This window comes from Ranitomeya imitator, chromosome 3, assembly GCF_032444005.1.
Source record: "Ranitomeya imitator isolate aRanImi1 chromosome 3, aRanImi1.pri, whole genome shotgun sequence".
NCBI classification, from domain to species: Eukaryota; Metazoa; Chordata; class Amphibia; order Anura; family Dendrobatidae; genus Ranitomeya; species Ranitomeya imitator.
In genome coordinates this window covers 557,375,881-557,398,297 of record NC_091284.1, presented here as the reverse complement: position 1 = coordinate 557,398,297, position 22,417 = coordinate 557,375,881, and the positions used below count along the sequence as shown (strand labels likewise).

The window sequence follows — 22,417 nt, the reverse complement described above, 5'->3', positions numbered from 1 at the left end:
CTCGGGGGTCCTCCGAGTATTTTTTAGTGCCCAGAGTTTTAGTTTTTCTTGCCGCAGCTGAATGATTTACATCTGTTAGCCAGCATAAGTACATGTGGGGGTTGCCTGGTTGCTAGGGAATCCCCACATGTAATTATGCTTGCTAACAGATGTAAATCATTCAGCTGTGGCAAGAAAAACTAAAACATCAAGCACTAAAAAATACTCAGAGGATCCCCGAGCGTGCTCGGGAAATCTCGAGTAACGAATATATTCGCTCATCACTAGTAGGAATCAAGGAGTTGGATTTCAACTTGCTAATTTCATTGTTTCGGCAGAGTCTAGAATTGGTTTACTTCTTTATTATTATGTGTATAAAAAGGTCATGAAAGATAGTTGTAAGCTAACCTTATGTTCTGATTTGCAAACTTCCTGTATAAACAAAATTCTTCCCATACATCCACGTAAGAATTTTCTCACTCACTAACGCTGGTTGCACACTTGCGTAGAGCAGAGCAAATCAGCCTAAGTTAGGTACTCACTAAAGCCCTCATCCACTCAAGCTCTCACTCACACACATACTAACTTAAAAGGAAGCTGTCATCAGAAAACAACCTTGTTTTATTCAAGCTTTTGTGTTAAATTTATTTATTTTATTTTTTTGGAAATGTTTTTTATTTTCATTTTTTCCAAATTACAATCTGTATAAAAAAATAATAAAAAAAAAAAATCTTGCAATTTGTACTTTGGCCATGGAGGTTTTTTTTAGTGCTTAACTTCATATTGTTTCAGGAAACAACACATGTGCATAGCCACAATAGTCAGACCTGATGCTATATTTTGCGCAAGCAAAGGTTATTGTAAAGGGAGGGGAAACATGGTCATCTGTGACAACACCTATTGTGATTGGTAGATCCTATGACATAAACTGTGTTTATAGGTATGACATGTCATTGCAATGCTGCCTTTATAATACCGAGGGTGGTTAAAAAATCTTCTGGGAAGTATGAGCCTAAAAAAGCACCTATGACCACTGTGAAAATTGGATGATTGCTTATTATGTGATTTATTTAAAAATAAATATCTTGATATGAAAACATTTTCCAACATCTCGGAACAATGTTTTTCACATGCATCTCAGCTCCATGGCTTTTATAATAGAGAGTGACAGCAGATTAATACAAAATGTACTGTATAGTGTGTACAAATGCCATGTTATATATGCCAGACATCAGTGTAACATGGAAGGAAGGGCATATGAGGACTGAAAACTGCATTACTGTGACAGTGCTTAAAAAATTTTGCACTTACGATAAAGCAAAACTGCTTTGCCAAAAGATAACATAGTGCACCGTATAAACACAATTAGCCAGAATTTCAGATTTTATCTTCGTTGTCAGGCTAGTTAATGTAAATTATAATCAAGTGTTGAACCAGGCATTATATGTGTTTTGTCAGTATGTACTGCATAAAACAATTTACAAAACTATAATGCAAAGTATGGAAATTCTTAAACAAAAAATAATTTAAGATAAAATTAAATTGATAATATTCATTTGAATATTTTTCAAAAATATGTTATTGTTTCTTTAAAGTGCCAATAAAGGTGTCTTAGATTTAGTTTACCTTTTTCTCCAGGCAGACCTGGATTCCCTGGTGTACCTGGTTGGCCTCGAATTCCTGGCACTCCCATAAAACCCATATCACCTTTTTGTCCTATTATTAAAAAAAATACACTATTTATGTTTCTTAGCTTAAATAGATTTGCGAATAATGTATCATCTCCCAAAAATTTTATATATGCTTACCTTGAAGTCCTGGAGACCCATCGCTTCCTGGAGGACCTTGAGTTCCAGGTACCCCAGGCATACCCATTATGCCAGGCATGCCTGATGTGCCTTTGTCTCCCTTTGGGCCAGGCATGTCAGTTCCAGGAAAACCTGGATAACCTCTTTCTCCCTTTGCTCCTATTGCACCTGTAGAATATAGCAAAGTCAGACAATAACAAATGGTGACACAAAATAAATTTACCGTTGTGATTCACAGTAATAAACTATTCAGGCTCCCATACATATTAGTTAGCTGCCAGCCGAACAGCTCTTCAGGCAACAGCTTTCTTCCCCGACTCCCTTATACACGGGAACATTTGGCTTAGCCGAGCACTCCTGTGTTCTCTATAAGAGAGTATCCTCTCCTGACATCGAGAGCCGAGAGGTTCTCATACACATTAGACTGTTGGCTCTTCCCATCGATATTGGTAGGTTTAGTTTAATATATATGGGGGCCTTTAGAGTTGCACATAGATTCATATTACAAAGTAGCACAAAAAAGTGAATCCTTATCCATTAAGTATTAAACAGATGTTATATTAATAACACAAGCAGCAAACTATTTATACCTTATATTAACATTTATAAAATGGTTGTGTTTCAGAAACTATGTAGAAAGTGCTGTTACAAGAGGTACTAAAGATATCGGGATGCAGAACATTACGGCAAGTGAAAAGTAACAACTAGTTAGCGATACAGAGATACTGTATAGTCCATAAATATAAAATGCTCAGATTGCAGAGATAGACTATTGTCATGATATAAAAGATAAATGGAAAGATGTGGCTATGGATGTTCCTACCATAGAGACAATCAATAAGTTCAGTGCAGGTTCCAAAAATGTATCTGCCAATCATGCCACTTTTCTAAAAATGGGTTGAGCATTGCGAAGGAGGGCAAGGCCTCCCTTGGTCCAACAAATTTACAATCCTTTACACCAAAAATTGGAATATAATGTGGCTGGCATATATTTCATTTTCTGGCACACATATGGTAAGAAATGATTTTAATTTAAGGCTTGGTTTACTCTTACACTATTATGTGCAGCGTTTAAATGACTGCTGATCAGTTATATATTTGCTGATGGCGGTTGTTTAGATAGGCTGACTATGCTGACATTGTGCACAGAGCAATCAGTAATAGATTATTCTGCATGCATAGGCTGTCACTGTTCTCGGCAGCATACTAACATTGTGCTGTCGAGAACGATGTTTTCTTCAGCAAGCTTGAATTTTAATTTTTTGAACGTTCTCTTACCAATGATCGTCCCAATAATCATGCAGTGTAAATGCACCTTAACTCAAGCAGGCTCTTTATTAAAACCACTCTTGATAAATTTCCCCCTGCCCCATAATATCTCATTTTCATGCTGTCTCCAGCAGATTATTTTTTTTTAAATGGACTTAATACCTGGAACTCCTGAGGATCCTGGTAGTCCTTGAAGACCTGGTTCCCCATGTGGGCCAAATCCTGGTACACCTGGGTTGCCTCTCATGCCTGGTGCTCCAGCTGGTCCGGTGTCACCTTTATGGAAGAAATGCGAAAAAATTATTTAGTTACATATGTTAAACAACAGCAGTCACTTTAATAACAATGGCTTGAAGTTTACTCACTGGTGTACATCATATACTGTGCATAGACCTTACCTTTAGCACCAGAATATCCTGGAACTCCGGGAAGACCTTGCTCTCCTGGGACACCTGTGAGTCCTGTGCTTCCCTTTTCTCCAGTGACTCCAGGAGGACCTGGTGGCCCATGCGACCCTTTAGGGCCTGGAAGGCCTAGTCCTGGCTCCCCCTAGAGAGTGCAAAGGGAAAATAAACATTAATTAAAAATAACATTTTAAAATGAAATATAACAAATAAAATGGTCTCCTATATAGTAAACATGTGTAGTCAACAAAAAAAAAAAAAAAATTAAAAAAGGTCATTTTACAGTTTTTATTAAGGATAACTTACATTAAGAATAAAAAAAAATGGAATTAACAAAATGTCGATAAGAGGTTTCCCAATCAAAGTCAAGAAACGTTATATGCTGGACATCTAGCAGCAATGTTTCCTCAGCCTTATACATACTATGTACATTCATGCCTCCTTATAAAAAGTTTTCTTTCTCTCCTCCATATCTCCTGAACCACTACAGTGTAAATTTGAGAAGATATTTGGCACCATTTCCACTGACCCCACGTCAGCTGCTGCTGTGTAATAGAAATCCCTCACGTGCTTTGATTGTTAACTATATTGAGGCATCTAACCAAAGTGCCGTCCAACTTGTGAACTTTGTCGATCAACATGTGTCAGCAAGTCAGCACACTTTCCAAATTGCACCTGCACTTTGCTTTATATAGTGGATGACAATACATAGCCGTTCAGTAGATCCAAAAATCTGCAATAACTTTAATGCTTCAAAACAAAAATTCAGTTTAGTTGCTGGTTTAGTGCCAAATTTTCTGAATGTTTGTCAATTAAATATCAAGAAATAAATGCTAGGCATTAGTAAATATACAATCTAATATTATTTTATATAATATGCAAACTTTACTAATACATAATATTTATATTTTAGATGCAGCTTTGACATAGGTCAGGAAAGACTGAGATTTTGGGTACTATTCCATCAACAATGCTAAACTCAATTTATTTGCCAATTATTTAAGCTTGAAAGCAGGTCAGCAGTAGTCTGAGCTGCCAACTCGTTGATTAAACATCCGTATACAGTCGTGTCCAAAAGTTTTCAAAACTAACACAAGTTTTGTTTTGCTGCTTATTTTTTTAAATCTTTTAGTCAGATGTTTACTGCAAAACAATTATACACATTCCATAAGTGTTAAACTCTTATTGACAAATACATCAAGATTACATAAAGAGTCAATATGTACTATGTTGACTCTTATTTTTCAAGAGTTCTGCAATTCGCCCTGGCAAGCTGAATATCAGCTTCCGGGCCAAATCCTGAACGATGCCTGAAGTTTATCACAATTTCTGTGATTTTGTTTGTCTACCCACTTTTTGAGGACTTATGAAAAGTTCTCAATGGCAATGAGAGCTGGGGAGTTTCTTTGCTATGGACTCGGTTTTCTTTACCGAGCTCCTTAGTTATCACTTTTATCTTGTGATATGCTGCTCTATCATTCTAGAAAAAGCATTGTTCATCACCAAATTGCTCCTGGATTGTTGGGAGAATTTGCACTTGGAGAATATTTAGATATAATTATTTATTCAAAGCAGTGTCCAAGGCCAAATTGTGATTGAGCTCACTCTGTTGGATGAAAAGCAACCCAAAAAAATTAATGGTTTCAGGATGCTTTACTGTTAGCATGGCACAGGATTTATGGTAGCGCTCACCTTTTCCGGAGAATTATTCTTCCAGACGTTTCAATCAGTCTGAAGGTGGTTTCCATCAGAAAAAAATTACTTTACACCCATCCTCTGCAATAGAATTCATGCACCTCCAGCAGAATGTTGGTCCATGCAGACCAGCCTCCAAAAGCATTTGCCTCACTCTGTTTGCAGATGCACTGATATCTGCCTGCTGCTATGCCTGAGCAAGATCTGTACTGGTGTTGAACCGATTCTATAGGTGAATCGTTTTTAGGAGACGGTCCTGGCATTTGTTGTACTGTCTTTCTTTCTCTAAAACCGTCTTCAGCGCAACTGAACCAGTCTTTTTGCCATTCTTAATTATCCATTAAATGGTTGATTTTGAGGCAATCTTACAAGTAGCAATGGCTTTACCTGTAAAGCCTTTTTAATGCAAATCAATGAGGGCTGCACGATTCCTTCAAGGTAACCATGGTTAACTGAAGAAGACAATGATTTCAAATATCAGCCCCCTTTCAAAGCAACCAGTCGGTTCTTATAATTCGATGAGAATGATTTTATATACTTTGTCATTGTTAACACTTTCTCCAGAGCTAATGAGAAGATCACTGAAATGATGAAAGCCATGCGTCATGGATGAAAATTGGTGGATATGGGGTCTTTTGGATTTAGTTAATTTTCATGGCAAGGAATAACTTTGCAATTTTTTTTTTTAGAATTATTCTCATGCCTCTTCATAACAATCTACTGTTAATGCACATAATGCCACTATTAAACTTGAAGCAGCCAACTTTGTGAAAACTAATATTTGTGTCAGTCTGAAAAAGTTTGACCGCAACTGTACAGTAAAGCCTTTTTCAACACTTAAAATTACAGTGGCTAATGGCCTTCCACTGGGGCAGTTTTCCTAAAACTAAAAAGTGTAAGAAAAGCATACAAGATAATAAAAGATCAAACACATGTCTTTCAGATTTTTATTTTTACAGAGAACCTGTAAAAAAACATGCTGCCCTGTCTGAGTTGGTGATAGGGCACGGTAGTATAAAGAGATACTTAAAATATATCTCTCCTATGTTTAAGAAATAAATCACTTGTGCACTGGGTCACAGCTAGTCACTCTTCTGTAATAGTTTTCAACTTGTGGCTCTCAAGAACTTGTTGAATTTCCACAATACCACATCAGTATTATAATGCAGGCTGATAGTTGTAGATTCACAGCACCCATGGAATCAGGTGTTTTCATGGATTCAGTTTTTATATGATATGCCGTATACAGTGTGGTTTTCTGAGTCATCTACCTTTCACATGAACATTATTTCTCAGCTGAATTATATTTAATTTGTAAACCTACCTTTATTCCTGCCACACCTGGTTCACCACGTAAACCATCACGACCTGGCTGACCAGGGCTACCATCTGTACCACGTGTACCCTCCATTCCTTGATAACCTAGAAAATTAACATTATGCATCCTAATTTTGTTATTGTTAGCCCTAAGACACTGAGTTTTGCATCAGAAAAGAAATACAAAATATAAGAAATGCATGTTGGTATAATTTAAACTATGATAGCGCTAATCCTTAGGCTAGGTTCACATCGCGTTAGTGCCATCCGTTTAACGGATCCGTTAAATGGATGCACTAACGCTGATGCACAAAATCTTTTTTTCTTCAATCACGCTGACACATGCGCTAACACATGGTGCCATTGCGTTGGCATGCGTTAGCAATAGAGGTCTATGCACAGCGAATGCATCCTTTCACTGTGCGTTAGATCTAGCGTACCCGAAAACGCGGTAGACCGCATTCGAGGGTGCATCACAAAGTAACGTATCATCGTTAACACATGACAATTTTGACATGTGTTAGGATGCGTTACGATAATGGAAGTCTATGGGTGTGTTAAAGGATCCGTTACATAGCGTTAATGCCACTAAGTAACGGATCCGTTAAACGGATTGCCCAAACGCAATGTGAACCTAGCCTTAGCGTATTTACCTTTGGTAAATCCATGCAATGTGAACATAGCATAAAGAAAAAAGCGTAAAGAAAAATGCAAAACAATAAAGGATATTTGGAACTTCAAACTTTACAAGTTTTTCCATGCCATAAGTTCAGTTTCATGACTTGGATTGTTTTGGGACTTGATATCTAGAGCAAAATTTCACCTTTTGGAATGCTGAATTCTAAAGATTTATATTTTTTCACTCAATTTATTGCTTCTAAGAGGTCTAGCCTCATATAGCGCCACTAACGGGATTGGAATATTGGTCTGATTCTGGTAGTTGAAACAGTAGTGCCACTATGTATTAACCATCCTTCAGTATTGATCAAGTAGGCACAATAGCAATGACCACACAATCAGCTTGCTGTGGTAGTACATCTACTTATCTCAACCATCTAAGGCTTATGTGGCGTGTATGTGGAAATGAATTATGGTTACATTTTTACTACGGAGCATAAAAGCATAGAACAAATTATAAGAATGAGCAGATGGTAACAGGCCATTTGATAACTGTTAGCAGTTATATGTAATGCATAGAAGACGAAGATGGCAAGCCTCCCAGCAATCTCTACACTGGGAACTCCTGTGATGTCATTAGCCATAAAGTTTCCTAGCAGAAAAGCAAAGTAGCGTCAATGGCAATATGTAAATTAACTACTGCTGAATTTTGTAAAATAGGTTTTTATTCTGTCTATTGTATATTTAGAACCCAGGTAAATAGATTAAATAAATAATACATTACAATTTAAGTTTAAATGCTAATAATTCCAGGGCTAGGATACATCAATTTTACATATACGGTAACTGTAAATTAGTTAAAAAAGATAATATAAAAAAGTAATACTAGAATAATATAACAGCAAATGCTAAAATTGTATTTAAGGGTTAGAAATTGCTGCCACAGTTTACTATGCCAAAAAGAGAAGTAGTCAATGGTAGGCATCATGAGAACATGATAAGGTTATATGAGTGAACAAACCTTTTTCGCCAGGAGACCCAGGAATTCCTTTCCCTTCAACACCAGGCTCTCCCTTTTCTCCAGGAAATCCAGGTCTCCCTGGAAATCCGTGAGAACCCTTTTCACCTGGAGATGGCACAAAGTTTAAAGAAGGTTTACTTTGCTGGCTTATCTTCAGATATTAAGAGAAAGCAAATAAAACTAAACACAATAAATCACATTGACTTAATAGCTAATGTTAACTTACACTAAAAACATACGGTAAGTAGAACGTTATTAGAACACCTTCTCCATAATAATATAGCCATGATCAATGACTAGATAAGAATGATGTTAAAACATGCCTGACATAATACAGCTGTAGATTAGGGTTAGCACCCCCTTTGGCCTTTTCTATCTAATGTCTATTTTTTTAATTGGTGATGGTATTGTGTTTTTTGCACTGGTTGTTAATTTTAGACTAATTAATAAAAGTTATCTTTTAATATAGTGAAATAGTGGAGTTTTTTTCTGTGAATTTGTTGCTCATAGATTTTAACAGCTCATTTAAATATTAATAAAATATGGATTTCTCTAGGATAATTCATCAGATTTCAGATATATTTTCTTGAGCGTCCTAATTCCTACATGCCCGTATAGACGTCTTAAAAGAAACTGTAGGAGAAATCAGCACAAATAGGGTCTTATTCAAGAAATACAGTTAGTTTAGCACTCAGCTTAAACTCACCTGTTCAATATGTTAAAGACGCATATAATGTAGAAAATCAGCCGCAGTGGATCCACAGGTCAGCAAGTGACCATCAGACATCAGACTGTAACGCGAGTTAGTGGACAATATTCTGCGCTGCCGACAGAATCGAGATGTATATCCTAGTATGGTACAGTAAGGTGATGGTTTATTTCAACATGTTTTGAAGTATATAACTTCTTCTCCAGGAAGAAAACACATAAAACGTGGTTTTGCCTGAAGAAGAAGTTACATACTTCGAAACGCATTGAAATAAACCACCACCTTACTGTACCATACTAGGATATACTGTACGTCATTATTCCAGTTACAGTCTGACGTACAGATGGCTTAGGAGAGTTGATTCTACTGACAGATTACCTTTAAAACATCTAAAACATCTCCCAAAAGTTGTTACTCTTTAAATGTTTAATACTGGTACTATGTTTAATTAGTACTGTGATTCCTGTATAGTCCTTAGTCTGATAATGGCTGGTAACAACCGTTCCCCCCATAAACTTCACATTGATATAGAGGACCTGTCACTATCTAAGACACAGTGAGGTAAATACTTTATAAAAATCCCTGAACTCCCCTGATTCTGGTGCATTTTTCAGTTTTGCACTGAATCACTCCATTGCAGAGATATTCATATTTCTGTTTGCACTTCAACTTGGCATTTCTTAAAAGTCTTCTCTGGGTGTGGGCACTTTCAACCCTCCTTCGCAGATGCAGTAAATCACAGCATGGCAGCTGATCTAGCAGTCTCAGATGCTATGATTGACATAATCTGGGATGGAAAGGTGAAGACGCAAACCCCCCGAGAAGGCTTTGAAGAAATGTCTAGTTGAACTACAAGCAAAGATTTCATATACTACCCTCCAAATGCAATAAATATGAGTATTGCTGCAATGGAGCGACTCAGAGAAAATCATAAGAATCATAGAAGCTTAGAAAATTTGTACAAGGTATTTCACTCAATTTTTTGGAAAAAGTTATGTCTTCTTTACGGTCATAGCGGGAGTTTCAGGTTCATATGATACAAATGAATATTGCAGGGGTTGACCTGACACTGCAATTGATCACTGTACCAATCTTAATGATGTATTCAAGTACTGATGATGATTCTGGTGCTGTATTCATGTACTGGTTCTGGTACTACTTATGGGGCAGCACGGTGGCTCAGTAGTTAGAACTGCAGCCTTGCAGCACTGGGGTCCCCGGTTCAAATCCCAGCAAGGACAACATCTACAAGGAGTTTGTGTAGGTTTCCTCTGGGTACACCAATTTTCTTCTACATTCCATAGACATACTGATAGAGAATTTAGATTGTGAGTCTCACTGGGGACAGTGATGACAATGTATGTAAAGCACTGCAGAATAAGATATCACTGTATAAGCAAAGCATAATAAATAAAATAATACTTCATGTACTGTTGATGGGGCTGTACTCATATAATCATTATGGTTTGGTTGATGTAGTCATGTACTGATAGTGATTCTATGTTCATGTATGAATAATTGTTCTGGTGCTGCATTTTTGTACTGATGGTGATTCTGGTGCTGTATTCTTACACTCCCTGACAGAAGTTATGTTGCTTATCCATGTAATCTAAATAAAAGCTTATAACCTGATGTTAAATTCATCCATTGTTTCTATAAATTATTCTTTTGAAAGCTGAAACCCTCCGAAATGTGGTTTAGGTTAAGAAAATAAATTGGTATAAATGCAGAAATATTGATCAGTTAATGGACACAGAATGGTCAGACAAAAGTTTTGTCACCCACAGAAAGTAATGTGATATTCAAACAAATAATTAACTTAAAATACAAATATATGTTGCATAACATTGATGAATGAAGTTGTGGTGCTATTAGTGCTATTAGTGTCATATTTAATATTTTGTGTGACTTCCATGAGCTTGAAGGACTGCATCCATGTGGTTCAACAATGATTCATACAATTTATTAATGAAGTAATCCGGAATAGCAAAGAATGCAGTCTTACATGCCTCCCAGAGTTCATATAGATTCTTTGGTTTTGTCTTCCAAGCTCCCTCTTTCATCCTACCCCAAATATGCTCAATGATGTTCATGTCTGGTGACTGGGCTGGCCAGTCCTTGAGCACCTTGATCTCTTTTACCTGGAGGAACTTTGTTGTAGAGATGGATGTATGAGATGTAGCACCATCCTGCTGCAGAATTTGAACCCTTTTAGGGTATGTGCACACGTTGCGGATTCTCTGCGGATCCGCAGCATTTTTTGCAGTGCAGAAACGCTGCAGATCCGCAATTGATTTACAGTACAATGTAAATCAATGAGAAAAAAAAAATGCTGTGCACACTTTGCGGAAAATCCGCTGCGAAAACGCTACGGTTTAAAAGAAGTAGCATGTCACTTCTTTTTTGTGAATCTGCAGCGTTTTTGTACCCATTCCATTATAGAAAACCGCAGGGGTAAAAAAGGCAGCAAATCCGCAATAAAACCACAGCAAAAACGCACAAAAAACGTAGCAGAACTGCACAAAAAACGCGACAAATCCGCAGGTGCGTTTTCTGCCAGGAGAGGCAGAATTCGAACCAGAAATTCCGAAGCCTAATCCGCAACGTGTGCACATAGCCTTATGATTTGGAATATAAGAGGTAGCAAATACTTTTTGATATTTTAGGCTGTTGATATTGCCTTCCACCCTGCAAATGTTTCTCACACCCCCATACTGAATGTAACCCCAGACCATGATCTTTCCACCACCAAATTTAACTGTTTTCTGGGTGTATTTTGGATCCATACGGGCTCCAGTAGGTCTCCTGCAGTATTTGCGGCGGCTGTGGTGTAATTCTACTGAAGATTCATCAGAGAAATCCACCTTCTGCCACTTTTCCAGCGTCCATCTGTTTAGCAGGCTGTGGGGCTTTGCAAATGCCACACAGGTTTTTATTTGCCATTTGTTTAGTGCTGGCTTCAGGGCACTGATTCAACCATGGAGGCCATTTCGAGACAGAATCCTACAACCTGTTCTAGTTGACACAGGGACTTGAGGTGACCAGGCCTGTTGGAGCTCTGCTGCAGTGGAAGAAGGGTTTGTTTTGGATTTTCTAACCAACAAACATTCCTCCTGAGCAGTTGTCTTGCGGGGTCTGCCGGACCTGGGCTTGTCAAACACATCTCCAGTCTCTTCAAATCTTTTTTTTAATTCTTTGTACTTGACGCTGAGACACATTAAAGCCATCTCTGCAGTGGATCTGGTCTTCAGCCTCTTGATGATCCAGGCTTTGGTCACAGGGTGGATTTTTGGCATGTTGTCAGAGCTCAAGTTGCAGTTCAAGTGAAGGTCTGGGGTGCTGGGTTTCTTTTTATATACACACACACACACACACACACACATTAACCGATCATTTAATGAGCACAGGTGAGGATGTAAACTAGGATTGGGTGCATTATATGACCAGGCGACAAAACTTTTGTCTTGCCAAAATCTGACCATTCTGTGTCCATTAACTAATCAATATTTCTGCATTGATGCCAATTTATTTTCTTAACCTAAACCACATTTCGGAGGGTTTCTGCTTTCAAAAGAATAATTTATACAACCAATGGATGAATTTAACGTCAGGTTATAAGCTTTTATTAACATAACATGGATAAGCGACATAACTTCTGTCAGGGAGTGTATACTGATGATGGATCTGGTGTTGTATTTATGTACTGATGGTAGTTTTGATTCTGTACTCATGTTCAGATGGTGGTTCTGGTGCTGCATTCCTTTACTGATGATGGTTCTGGTGCTGTATTCCTGTACTGATTACAGTTTTGGTGCTGTATTCCTGTGCTAATGGAGGTTTTGGTAATGTATTCATGTACAGATAGTAATTCTGGTGCTTTACTTTAGTACAGATGGTGGTTCTGGTGCTGTACTGATCTACAGATGTTGGTTCTGATGCTGCATTCAGGTAGTGATGGTGGTTCTGGTGCTGTATTCATGTATTAATGGTGGTTCTCGTGCTGTATTCATGTAGTGATGGTTCTGGTGCTGTAATTCTGTACTGCAGATGGCTCTGGTGCTGCATTCATGTCCTGATGCTGGATCTGTATTTACGTACTTATGGTAGTTCTTGTGCTGCATTAATGTACTGGCGGTGGCCCTCATGCTGTATTCATGAAATTATGATTCTGTATTCATGCATTAAAGTGGTTCTTTTGCTGTATTTATGAACTGATGATGGTCCTGTGCTATACTCATACTGATTATTTTTCAGGTGATGTATTCATGTAATGATTATGGTCCTATGCACCTGCTATGATGATATTTCTGATACTGCACTTTTGTACTGATCATGGTTCTGGTGCTGCATTCCTGTACTGATGATGGTTAAGGTGTGTATTCCTGTACTGATGATTGTTCTGGTGCTTTATTCCTGTATTAATGGTGGTTTTGTTACAGTAGTCATGTACAGATAGTGATTCCTGTCCTATTTCAATATAGAGAGTGGTTCAGATCCTGTATTGATGTAGTGATGGTTCTGGTGTATTCTTGTATTGCTGATGGCTCAGTTGCTGTATTCCTGTACTGATGATAGTTCTGGTGATATATTCATGTATCAATGGTGGATCTGGTGCTGTATTCATGTACTGATAGTTCCAGTGATGTATTCATGTGCTGATGATTGTTTGAGTGCTGTTTTTATGTACTGATGATATTTCTGATTATGTAGTAATGTAGGTTTAGCAATTCTTAATTTGTCAGATAACATACTGACAAGCTATGAATTATTACATCTATATTTATACTGAAAGCATTACAATTTTGTATTTTTGAGGTGGACAGAAAGATAAGAGTCCTACCTCAGTGTGCTATGTAATCTGTGATGATTGTGTAATCTAGTGAAATACTTATATAACACCTGCCATATTAACAATATTGAAAGAGTTATCACTTAGTATTATTTGTGGTATTATATAGAACCATATGGAATATCTACTTTTTTCCCTGCATTAAAATGTTACTTTAATTTTATGTGTGAAAAATGGGTGTGTAACTGGATGTGGTCTACAAAAAAGGTGTGATCTAAAAAGGGGCATGGTTTCACGCCCTCAAACAAGAAAAATATTAAATATTTGACTCCAACCCATGGAAAGATTAATTATTTATTAAAAGCAAGTACACTAATAGTCCGCTGTACCTTGATCTCCCGGAAATCCAGGAGAACCTGCACTTCCCATTGGTCCTGGTGGTCCAGTTACAACACTTAACTTGCCAGGTTCACCTTTGCTTCCTAAAGAGTAAACATAACAATGCAGACAATAATTAGTTGAATGGATTTCAGTAAAGTTAATGTTGCATTATGAAATACTCTATACACATGTAGCAAATGTAAATTTGAAACTTCACGTGCCATAATACCATGAGGCAGAATTCTTCTGATTTGCTTATTTATGACATGTAACACGTTGTCATATTAACCTTTGCTACATCTGTAAATATTAATCGTACTTACCTGGGTTACCAGGTAATCCACCAAACCCTGGTACTCCAGGTTCTCCTCTTTCTCCAACCTGTCCTGCTGGACCAGTTCCTGGAGGTCCTTGTAAACCTCGCTGTCCAGGAATGCCAGGGAATCCACTGTCTCCAGGGGGCCCACGCTCCCCTTTGGCACCAATTGTTCCCTGAATTGTATAAGTAGCAACATAGACCTTGTATTTGGACCATTTCTTGTCATGTGTTATAAATAATATTTAAAATATTGAATATGTTCAAAATATCTACTGACTGAAAACTACAGAGGTACATGTTTGATACAAAAACAAGAGAAATAGGAGTCATACACTCTTTACAAAATTACACATTTTAATTTAAATTAATTAAAAACATAAATAGCATGATATAAGTATGGTTTTCAAAATTGGTCACTGGTAATATAGTGGTGCCATAATGCTACATGAACAATCCCCACTGAAAACTCAGAGTATATACAGTAGTCAAATATAATTTAAGTTGCCCACATAAACTGAGCAGTTATGTATATGATTGCTCAGAAAAAGCCAAATCAATATACATTCATATATATTATATGTAGTTATTATGGTTCCTAAGTATATTGTCAGACCAATGCAGTATAAGTCTAAATTATATTTGGCTATATGCCCTGTATTTTCAGTGGGACTTTTTCATGTAGGATTGTCATACTTATATCATGCCGTACTTATATAATTCTCATTATGGTTTCAAATTAATTTAAATAAAATTGTGTAATTTTACAATGTGAAGTTTTTGTTGTTGTTAGCTTTAAAGGAGTTATTCACTACTTGAACAATCCCTTCTCTATCCAACTTTTTTCCACTTGTGAAAGTTATAACCGTTATGCTCACCTCCAGGGCCGACACTGTTTTCCATGAGAGCCAATGTCGACACCGTTGGAGCGACGTTGGCACAGGAGGTGAGTATAAGTTTTATTTTTTTTACAAGGGGTAATCATGGGGCTGGAGAAGGGGTTGTCCAAATAGTGGATAACCACTTTAACTAAAGCTGTCAAATTATTTTTTTATCATCTACATATGAGTCAAAACAGCTTGAAATTTTTTTCTATTTTATAAATTATACCAGTTACAAGCTTTCATTACAGATTATTTTCATGTGATATCTGTTGAATTTTAGTCTCTGTTTTTGATGCAATACTGCTTTAGCAAACTATTTCATCTGTGAGCAGTATAATTTCTTTATCTTATGAAATGGGCATTTTTGAAGCACTATTGTACTCCTGGAGGCCTAGTTAACAGGCTTTTCCGAGATCCATTTCAAAATCTAAACACCTTCAAAAGGTCTGTATTATTAATTTATAGTTGACGTTTGATTATTTATTTTGCCAGAAAATAATTTTATGCAGGTAAATAAAAAGGGGAAAAGAAATGTACAGTATATTAAATGGAAAGAGGGGGCATTCTAGTGAAGAATATAATGCTATTGCAGGGAATGCTGGGCAACCGTTAGAAGAGCTAAAGCCAGCAATGAAGTGAGGCTTGCAAGGGAGACCAAAAGTAGTAAAAAAGGATTTTGGGAGCATGTCAAAAGCAAAAGAAAACGCAAAGATTCTATAGGATTTTTACAGGATGAAAAGGGTGAAGTGGTCAAAAATGATATTGAGAAGGCTGATCTTTTAAATTCCTATTTTGCATCTGTGTTCTCTGAGAAAATAACTGTAACATCAACTGATCTTCGTGGTGTCATCGAAGGAATAAAAGAATCCACACTATCTACAAACAGAAAGATGGTGAGGGAACACTCAAGGTACCGTCACACATAACGATATCGTTAACGATATCGTTGCTTTTTGTGACGTAGCAACGATATCTAAACTAACTAAACTAACTAAATCGTTCTGTGTGACAGCGACCAACGATCAGGCCCCTGCTGGGAGATCGTTGGTCGCTGGGGAAAGTCCAGGACTTTATTTCGTCGCTGGATCTCCCGCTGACATCGCTGAATCGGCGTGTGTGACGCCGATTCAGCGATGTCGTCACTGGTAACCAGGGTAAACATCGGGTTACTAAGCGCAGGGCCATGCTTAGTAACCCGATGTTTACCCTAGTTACCGTTGTAAATGTAAAAAAACAAACACTACATACTTACATTCCCGGTGTCTGGTCATGTCCCTCGCCATCAGCTTCCCGCACTGACTGGTGAGCGCCGGCCAGTGCTCGAAGCTGAAGGCGAGGGACCTCACCAGACACCGGGAATGTAAGTATGTAGTGTTTGTTTTTTACATTTACAACGGTAACCAGGGTAAACATCGGGTTACTAAGCGCGGTCCTGCGCTTAGTAACCCGATGTTTACCCTGGTTACCCGGGGACTTCGGGATCGTTGGTCGCTGGAGAGCTGTCTGTGTGACAGCTCTCCAGCGACCAAACAGCGACGCTGCAGCGATCGACATCGTTGTCGGTATCGCTGCAGCGTCGCTTAGTGTGACGGTACCTTTTGTCTTCACAAACTACACTACTCATCAATCTTTTCCTTATCCGAGTACTTTCACCTCACCCCATGACTGTTACTCCTCCCCTGTGTTCCCTATATTTGAGATAGTGCAGCATGGGCTTCTCTTTACTTCTGCACATTTTTGTGAGAATCTGCAATTGTATGTTGCTATCTGGGATTGCCATTGTTTCCTTTGTTCAGCTGCATCCTACTTTACAAATTAACAAATTGCGACCAACTATGGTGAGAAACTTGTGGAAGGTTTATTCTGATTTCATGTTAGATATTGAGAAAAACATGCATATGTGTCTCTTTATATAGTGTGTTGTGAATTCTGTGGCAGAGCTCCCTCCTGTGGTCACAAGTGGTACTTCGGCTGATTCTGTCTATGAGCTTCCGTTGGTGGAGGTGAGTGGTACTGCGGCTTCTGAGTTTCCTTCCTCAGGTGATGTGGTGAAGTCGTTAGGTGCTGCTCTATTTTTTTTTTTTTTAATCAGATAAATTTTTATTTATCATAATAAATGTTATCTACTTATACAACAAGGTGCATTTGTGTTTTTTATTTTAACAAGAAAATGTACCCCTTCTCCCCCCTCCCTCCCTCAGATAACCAACCCCAACTTTCCCCCCCTCCTCCACAAGAAGATCTTCTTTATTACAAACATATTGCATTATTAACATTGTTTTCCACAACCTCTTAATCATTCCCATTTAGCCATGGCTGCCATAGCTTTTGAAAAAATCCCATCCTATTCCTCTTGGTATAGATGCTTTTTTCGAGCTGGACAATATGATTCACTTGTGCAACAAACTCTCGTCTGGTTGGAGGTTCCTCCCTAATCCAGTATCTCGCAATCACTTTCCTTGCAACGAAGAGCAATCTAGCTGTTGCCATTTTGGCAGTTTCATCGGCCGACAATTCCTCCACATACCCAAGTATACAAACCACTGGATCCCTGGGAACCGCACATCCATAAAGCACCCCAATTTGGTTCAACACTGCTACCCAATACGAAAAGAGCCTGGGGCACACCCACAACATGTGAAGCATACCCACCTCAGTCTGAGTGCACCTAGGGCACTCAGAATCCAATCTCACTCCGGCTTTGAACAACAAGTCGGGTGTCCTATAGGCCCTATTAACCACATACAGTTGCGACAGTCTCCCAGGCTCACTCATTGACAATTTAGGAATGTATTCCAGAATAGACCCCCATTTGTCATCGTCTATTTCCCCCAGTTCGGCCTCCCATTTCTCTCTAGCTTTAATCGGGTAATCCTCCAAAAATGTGTGTAGTAAATCCCCATATACTTCCGATATAGCCCCCTTTGTTCCATTATTATTTAGTATACAGTCTAACATGAGATCCTTCTGAATCACTATGGGCCCCCTCCTCCTCTGTGCCTGAAAAGCGTGCTGAACTCTCCTATATTGATACCATTTCAACCCCGGAAACTGAAATTCCTGCTGAAGCGCATCATAAGACCTAAGACTCCCATTGTGAATCAGTTGTCCTAATAGCCTAATGCCCTTTTCCCTCCATTCTCCCATTCCTTCCATATGGTTAAATTCTTGAAGAGATGAGTTATCCCAGATAGGTGAAAATTCCGTGAATCCCCCAATTCCCCTAATTCGCTTCAGCATCTGCCATACTCTATGAATTAAATTCATGGTGGGACAACCAGTCCCCAATTTCCTAAATAGTCCTGATTCCAGACCCAAACTCAAGGGCCACACCCCGCTGATATGCACCAGACTACTGTGACCCATTTCTTCCTCTAACCCTTTCCCCCATCCCCTAAGATGTTGGCTCTGTGCAGCCAGAAAGTACAACCATGGGTTGGGTAACGCAAGCCCCCCCTCATCTTTGGGTCTCTGCAGAGTCTCCTGCCTAATCCTCGGGCTCTTCTTTCCCCACACCAACTCTCCGAATAACGATCTCAGCTTACGGAATGTTCTCATCGGGATCCATACCGGAGAATTATGTAGGACATATAAGATCTGAGGCATCACCACCATCTTGAGGAGATTTACTCTTCGTACCACCGACAAATTTAGCTTACTCCAAGCTGAGATCTTAGTGCGTATCTTAGTTATTAAAGGCTCGAGATTAAGTTCCTCAAATCTGGTTAAGGGAAGAGCTACTTGAATCCCAAAATATTTAAACTGAGTGACCACCCTTAATTTTGTACCTTCTTCCACCTCCCTTGTACAATCCACTTCTCTATCTACCTGCAAAACGCTCGATTTGTCCCAATTAATAACTAGCCCTGAAATTTGCCCAAATCTCTCGATTAATGCTATTACGTTCCTCAATGGTTCCCCAGAGCTCTCAAGAAAAAGCAGTATGTCATCTGCATATAAGGCGATTTTTTCCTCCATCTTCCCATATAAAAACCCTTTCACCATTTGAGACCGTCTGATAGTCGCTGCCAGTGGTTCCACCGCCAAAGCAAACAGTAGCGGGGACAACGGGCACCCCTGCCTTGTACCTCTAAAAAGCTGAAAGCTGTCTGACATCATATTGTTCACCTTGATTTTGGCCACCGGAGAGGAGTATAGGAGTCTCACCCATGACATAAAGACTGGCCCAAACCCACAACGACTCAGCACCGACCACAGGTATTGCCATTCTATACTATCAAAGGCCTTATGTGCATCGAGGGAAACCACCACTCTCCTGCCAGCATTATCAGCCGGTATTTGCATATTGAGAAATAGCCTTCTCAAGTTAACGGCAGTTGATTTATTAGGCATAAAGCCTGATTGGTCCGAATGAACCACTTTTTCTATCACCCGGGTCAGCCTGTTCGCCAGGGCCTTAGCCAGAATCTTGACATCTGTTGTTAGGAGTGATATTGGTCTATATGACTCCGGTAACCGTGGATTTTTGTCTGGTTTGGGGATGACCACAATAATGGCCTCCCTCATGGAATTAGGCAATATACCTCTCTCCAGCGACTCCTCAAAGACCCCCAACAACTGAGCCATCAGCTCCTCAGCAAGGTCGCCATATAGTTCGACAGGAATGCCGTCCGCCCCCGGCGCCTTCCCTCCCGCCATGGATCTCAAGGCCCCCTCCAATTCCTCCACCGTAAACGGCCTATCCAACCATTCTCTATCCTCTGTCTCTATTCTAGGCAAGTCTGCCTCCTCTAGGAACCTGTCAATTCCTTCTTCTCCCTGTTCCAATCGTGATGTATATAATTTGCTGTAAAATCCCTTAAATCCTTCCACAATTTGGGCCCCCTGTGTGACAATACTGCCATTCTCCAATTCTAGGGCATGTACATGTGCCGATTCCCTTTGCGCCGATGCCACCACCGACAGCAGATGACCCACTTTCTCTCCCTCCGCATAAAATGCCTGTCTTTGGAAATTCCTTGTCCTTTCTGCTCTACGTAAGTGTAACTTATTCACCTCCTCCTGAGCCTTCTTCATACGTTCTATGGTGTCCTGTGAGCGCAAATCATTCAGTGCAGCCTCCGCTACCCTCAATTCTTCCATTATCGCTTTATCAGATTCCCTTGTTCGTGTTTTGTGCCTAGATATCTCTCTAAATAATATCCCCCTCAAGAATGCCTTCATGGTATCCCACACATCGTATTTCGCTGCACTACCGTTATTAATTTGAAAGAACTCCTCCAGCTCCTCCCCTATCTTTCCCATATCCAGAATTTGCAACCAGAAAGGGTTAATTTTCCACCCCCGTTTAGGTGCTGCTCTATTTAACTCCACCTAGTGCTTTGCTCCTGGCCTCCAGTCAATGTTCTAGTATTGGTCTTGCTTCCTCCTGGATCGTTCCAGCTTGCTTAATTGGTTTTTCTTGCTTGCTGGAAGCTCTGGGACGCAGAGGGAGCACCTTCGTACCGTTAGTCGGTGCGGAGGGTCTTTTTGCCCCCTTTGCGTGGTTGTTAGTAGGGTTTTGTGTTGACCGCAAAGCAATCTTTTCTATCCTGTTCAGTAAGTTGGGCCTCACTTTGCTAAATCTATTTCATCTCTGCGTTTGTATTTTCATCTCTACTCACAGTCATTATATGTGGGGGGCTGCCTTTTCCTTTGGGGTATTTCTCTGAGGCAAGGTAGGCTTTTTTTTCTATCTTCAGGCCTAGCTAGTTTCTCAGGCTGTGCCGAGTTGCATACGGAGCGTTAGGCGCAATCCACGGCTGCCTCTAGTGTGGTTGGATAGGATTAGGGATTGCGGTCAGCAGAGTTACCACGTCTCAGAGCTCGTCCTATGTCTTTTGGTTATTGTCAGGTCACTTTGTGTGCTCTGAACTTCAAGGTCCATTGTGGTTCTGAATTACCTATTCATAACAGTACTGGAGGCCCAAAGTACTAATGCTTCTCAATAAAGGGAAAAAAAGAAGTTCTGAGACCATTTTTTTTTCTTTGCACTGTGTTTTGCCTTTTTTTTCCCCTAGACATTTGGGTGGTTCAGGACACAGGTGTAGTGATGGACATTAAAGGTCTGTCTTCTTGTGTGGATAATTTCACTGCAAGAGTACAAAAAATTCAAGACATTATGGTTCAGAAATCTATGTTAGAACCTAGAATTCCTATTCCTGATTTGTTTTCTGGAGATAGAACTAAGTTTCTCAATTTCAAAAATAATTGCAAACTGTTTCTGGCTTAGAAACCTCGCTCCTCTGGTGACCCAGTTCAACAAGTTAGGATTATTATTTCTTTATTACGTGGCGACCCTCAAGACTGGGCATTTTCCCTTGCGCCAGGAGATCCTGCATTATGTAATATTGATGCGTTTTTCCTGGCGCTCGGATTGCTGTACGATGAACCTAATTCGGTGGATCAGGCAGAGAAAAATTTGCTGGCTCTGTGTCAGGGTCAGGATGAGATAGAGATTTATTGTCAGAAGTTTAGAAAGTGGTCCGTGCTCACTCAATGGAATGAAGGTGCGCTGGCAGCTATTTTCAGAAAAGGTCTCTCTGAAGCCCTTAAGGATGTCATGGTGGGATTTCCTATGCCTGCTGGTCTGAATGAATCTATGTCTTTGGCCATTCAGATCGGTCGACGCTTGCGTGAGCGTAAATCTGTGCACCATTTGGCGGTATTATCCGAGCATAAACCTGAGCCTATGCAGTGCGATAGGACTTTGACCAGAGTTGAACGGCAAGAACACAGACGTCAGAATGGGCTGTGTTTCTACTGTGGTGATTCCACTCATGCTATCTCCGATTGTCCTAAGCGCACTAAGCGGTTCGCTAGGTCTGCCACCATTGGTACGGTACAGTCAAAATTTCTTTTGTCCGTTACTTTGATCTGCTCTTTGTCATCTTATTCTGTCATGGCATTTGTGGATTCAGGCGCTGCCCTGAATTTGATGGACTTGGAGTATGCTAGGCGTTGTGGGTTTTTCTTGGAGCCCTTGCAGTGTCCTATTCCATTGAGAGGAATTGATGCTACGCCTTTGGCCAAGAATAAGCCTTAGTACTGGACCCAGCTGACCATGTGCATGGCTCCTGCACATCAGGAGGATATTCGCTTTCTGGTGTTGCATAATCTGCATGATGTGGTCGTGTTGGGGTTGCCATGGCTACAAGTCCATAACCCAGTATTAGATTGGAAATCAATGTCTGTGTCCAGCTGGGGTTGTCAGGGGGTACATGGTGA

At 39.6% G+C, this 22,417-nt stretch overlaps 1 protein-coding gene across 1 annotated transcript in view; it reads right to left on the bottom strand.

Annotated features, from left to right (window-relative positions):
* The window catches only part of COL4A1 (collagen type IV alpha 1 chain), a 222,565-nt gene that overhangs the window by 44,976 nt on the left and 155,172 nt on the right, over positions 1–22,417 (bottom strand). Inside the window, exons 26-33 of the mRNA XM_069757930.1 lie at positions 14,314–14,482; positions 13,999–14,091; positions 8,112–8,216; positions 6,480–6,577; positions 3,455–3,605; positions 3,219–3,332; positions 1,788–1,955; positions 1,606–1,695 (exon numbers count right to left, since the gene is read on the bottom strand). Coding sequence (XP_069614031.1) covers positions 1,606–1,695; positions 1,788–1,955; positions 3,219–3,332; positions 3,455–3,605; positions 6,480–6,577; positions 8,112–8,216; positions 13,999–14,091; positions 14,314–14,482 — 988 coding nt within the window. The remainder of the gene's footprint in view (positions 1–1,605; positions 1,696–1,787; positions 1,956–3,218; positions 3,333–3,454; positions 3,606–6,479; positions 6,578–8,111; positions 8,217–13,998; positions 14,092–14,313; positions 14,483–22,417) is intronic.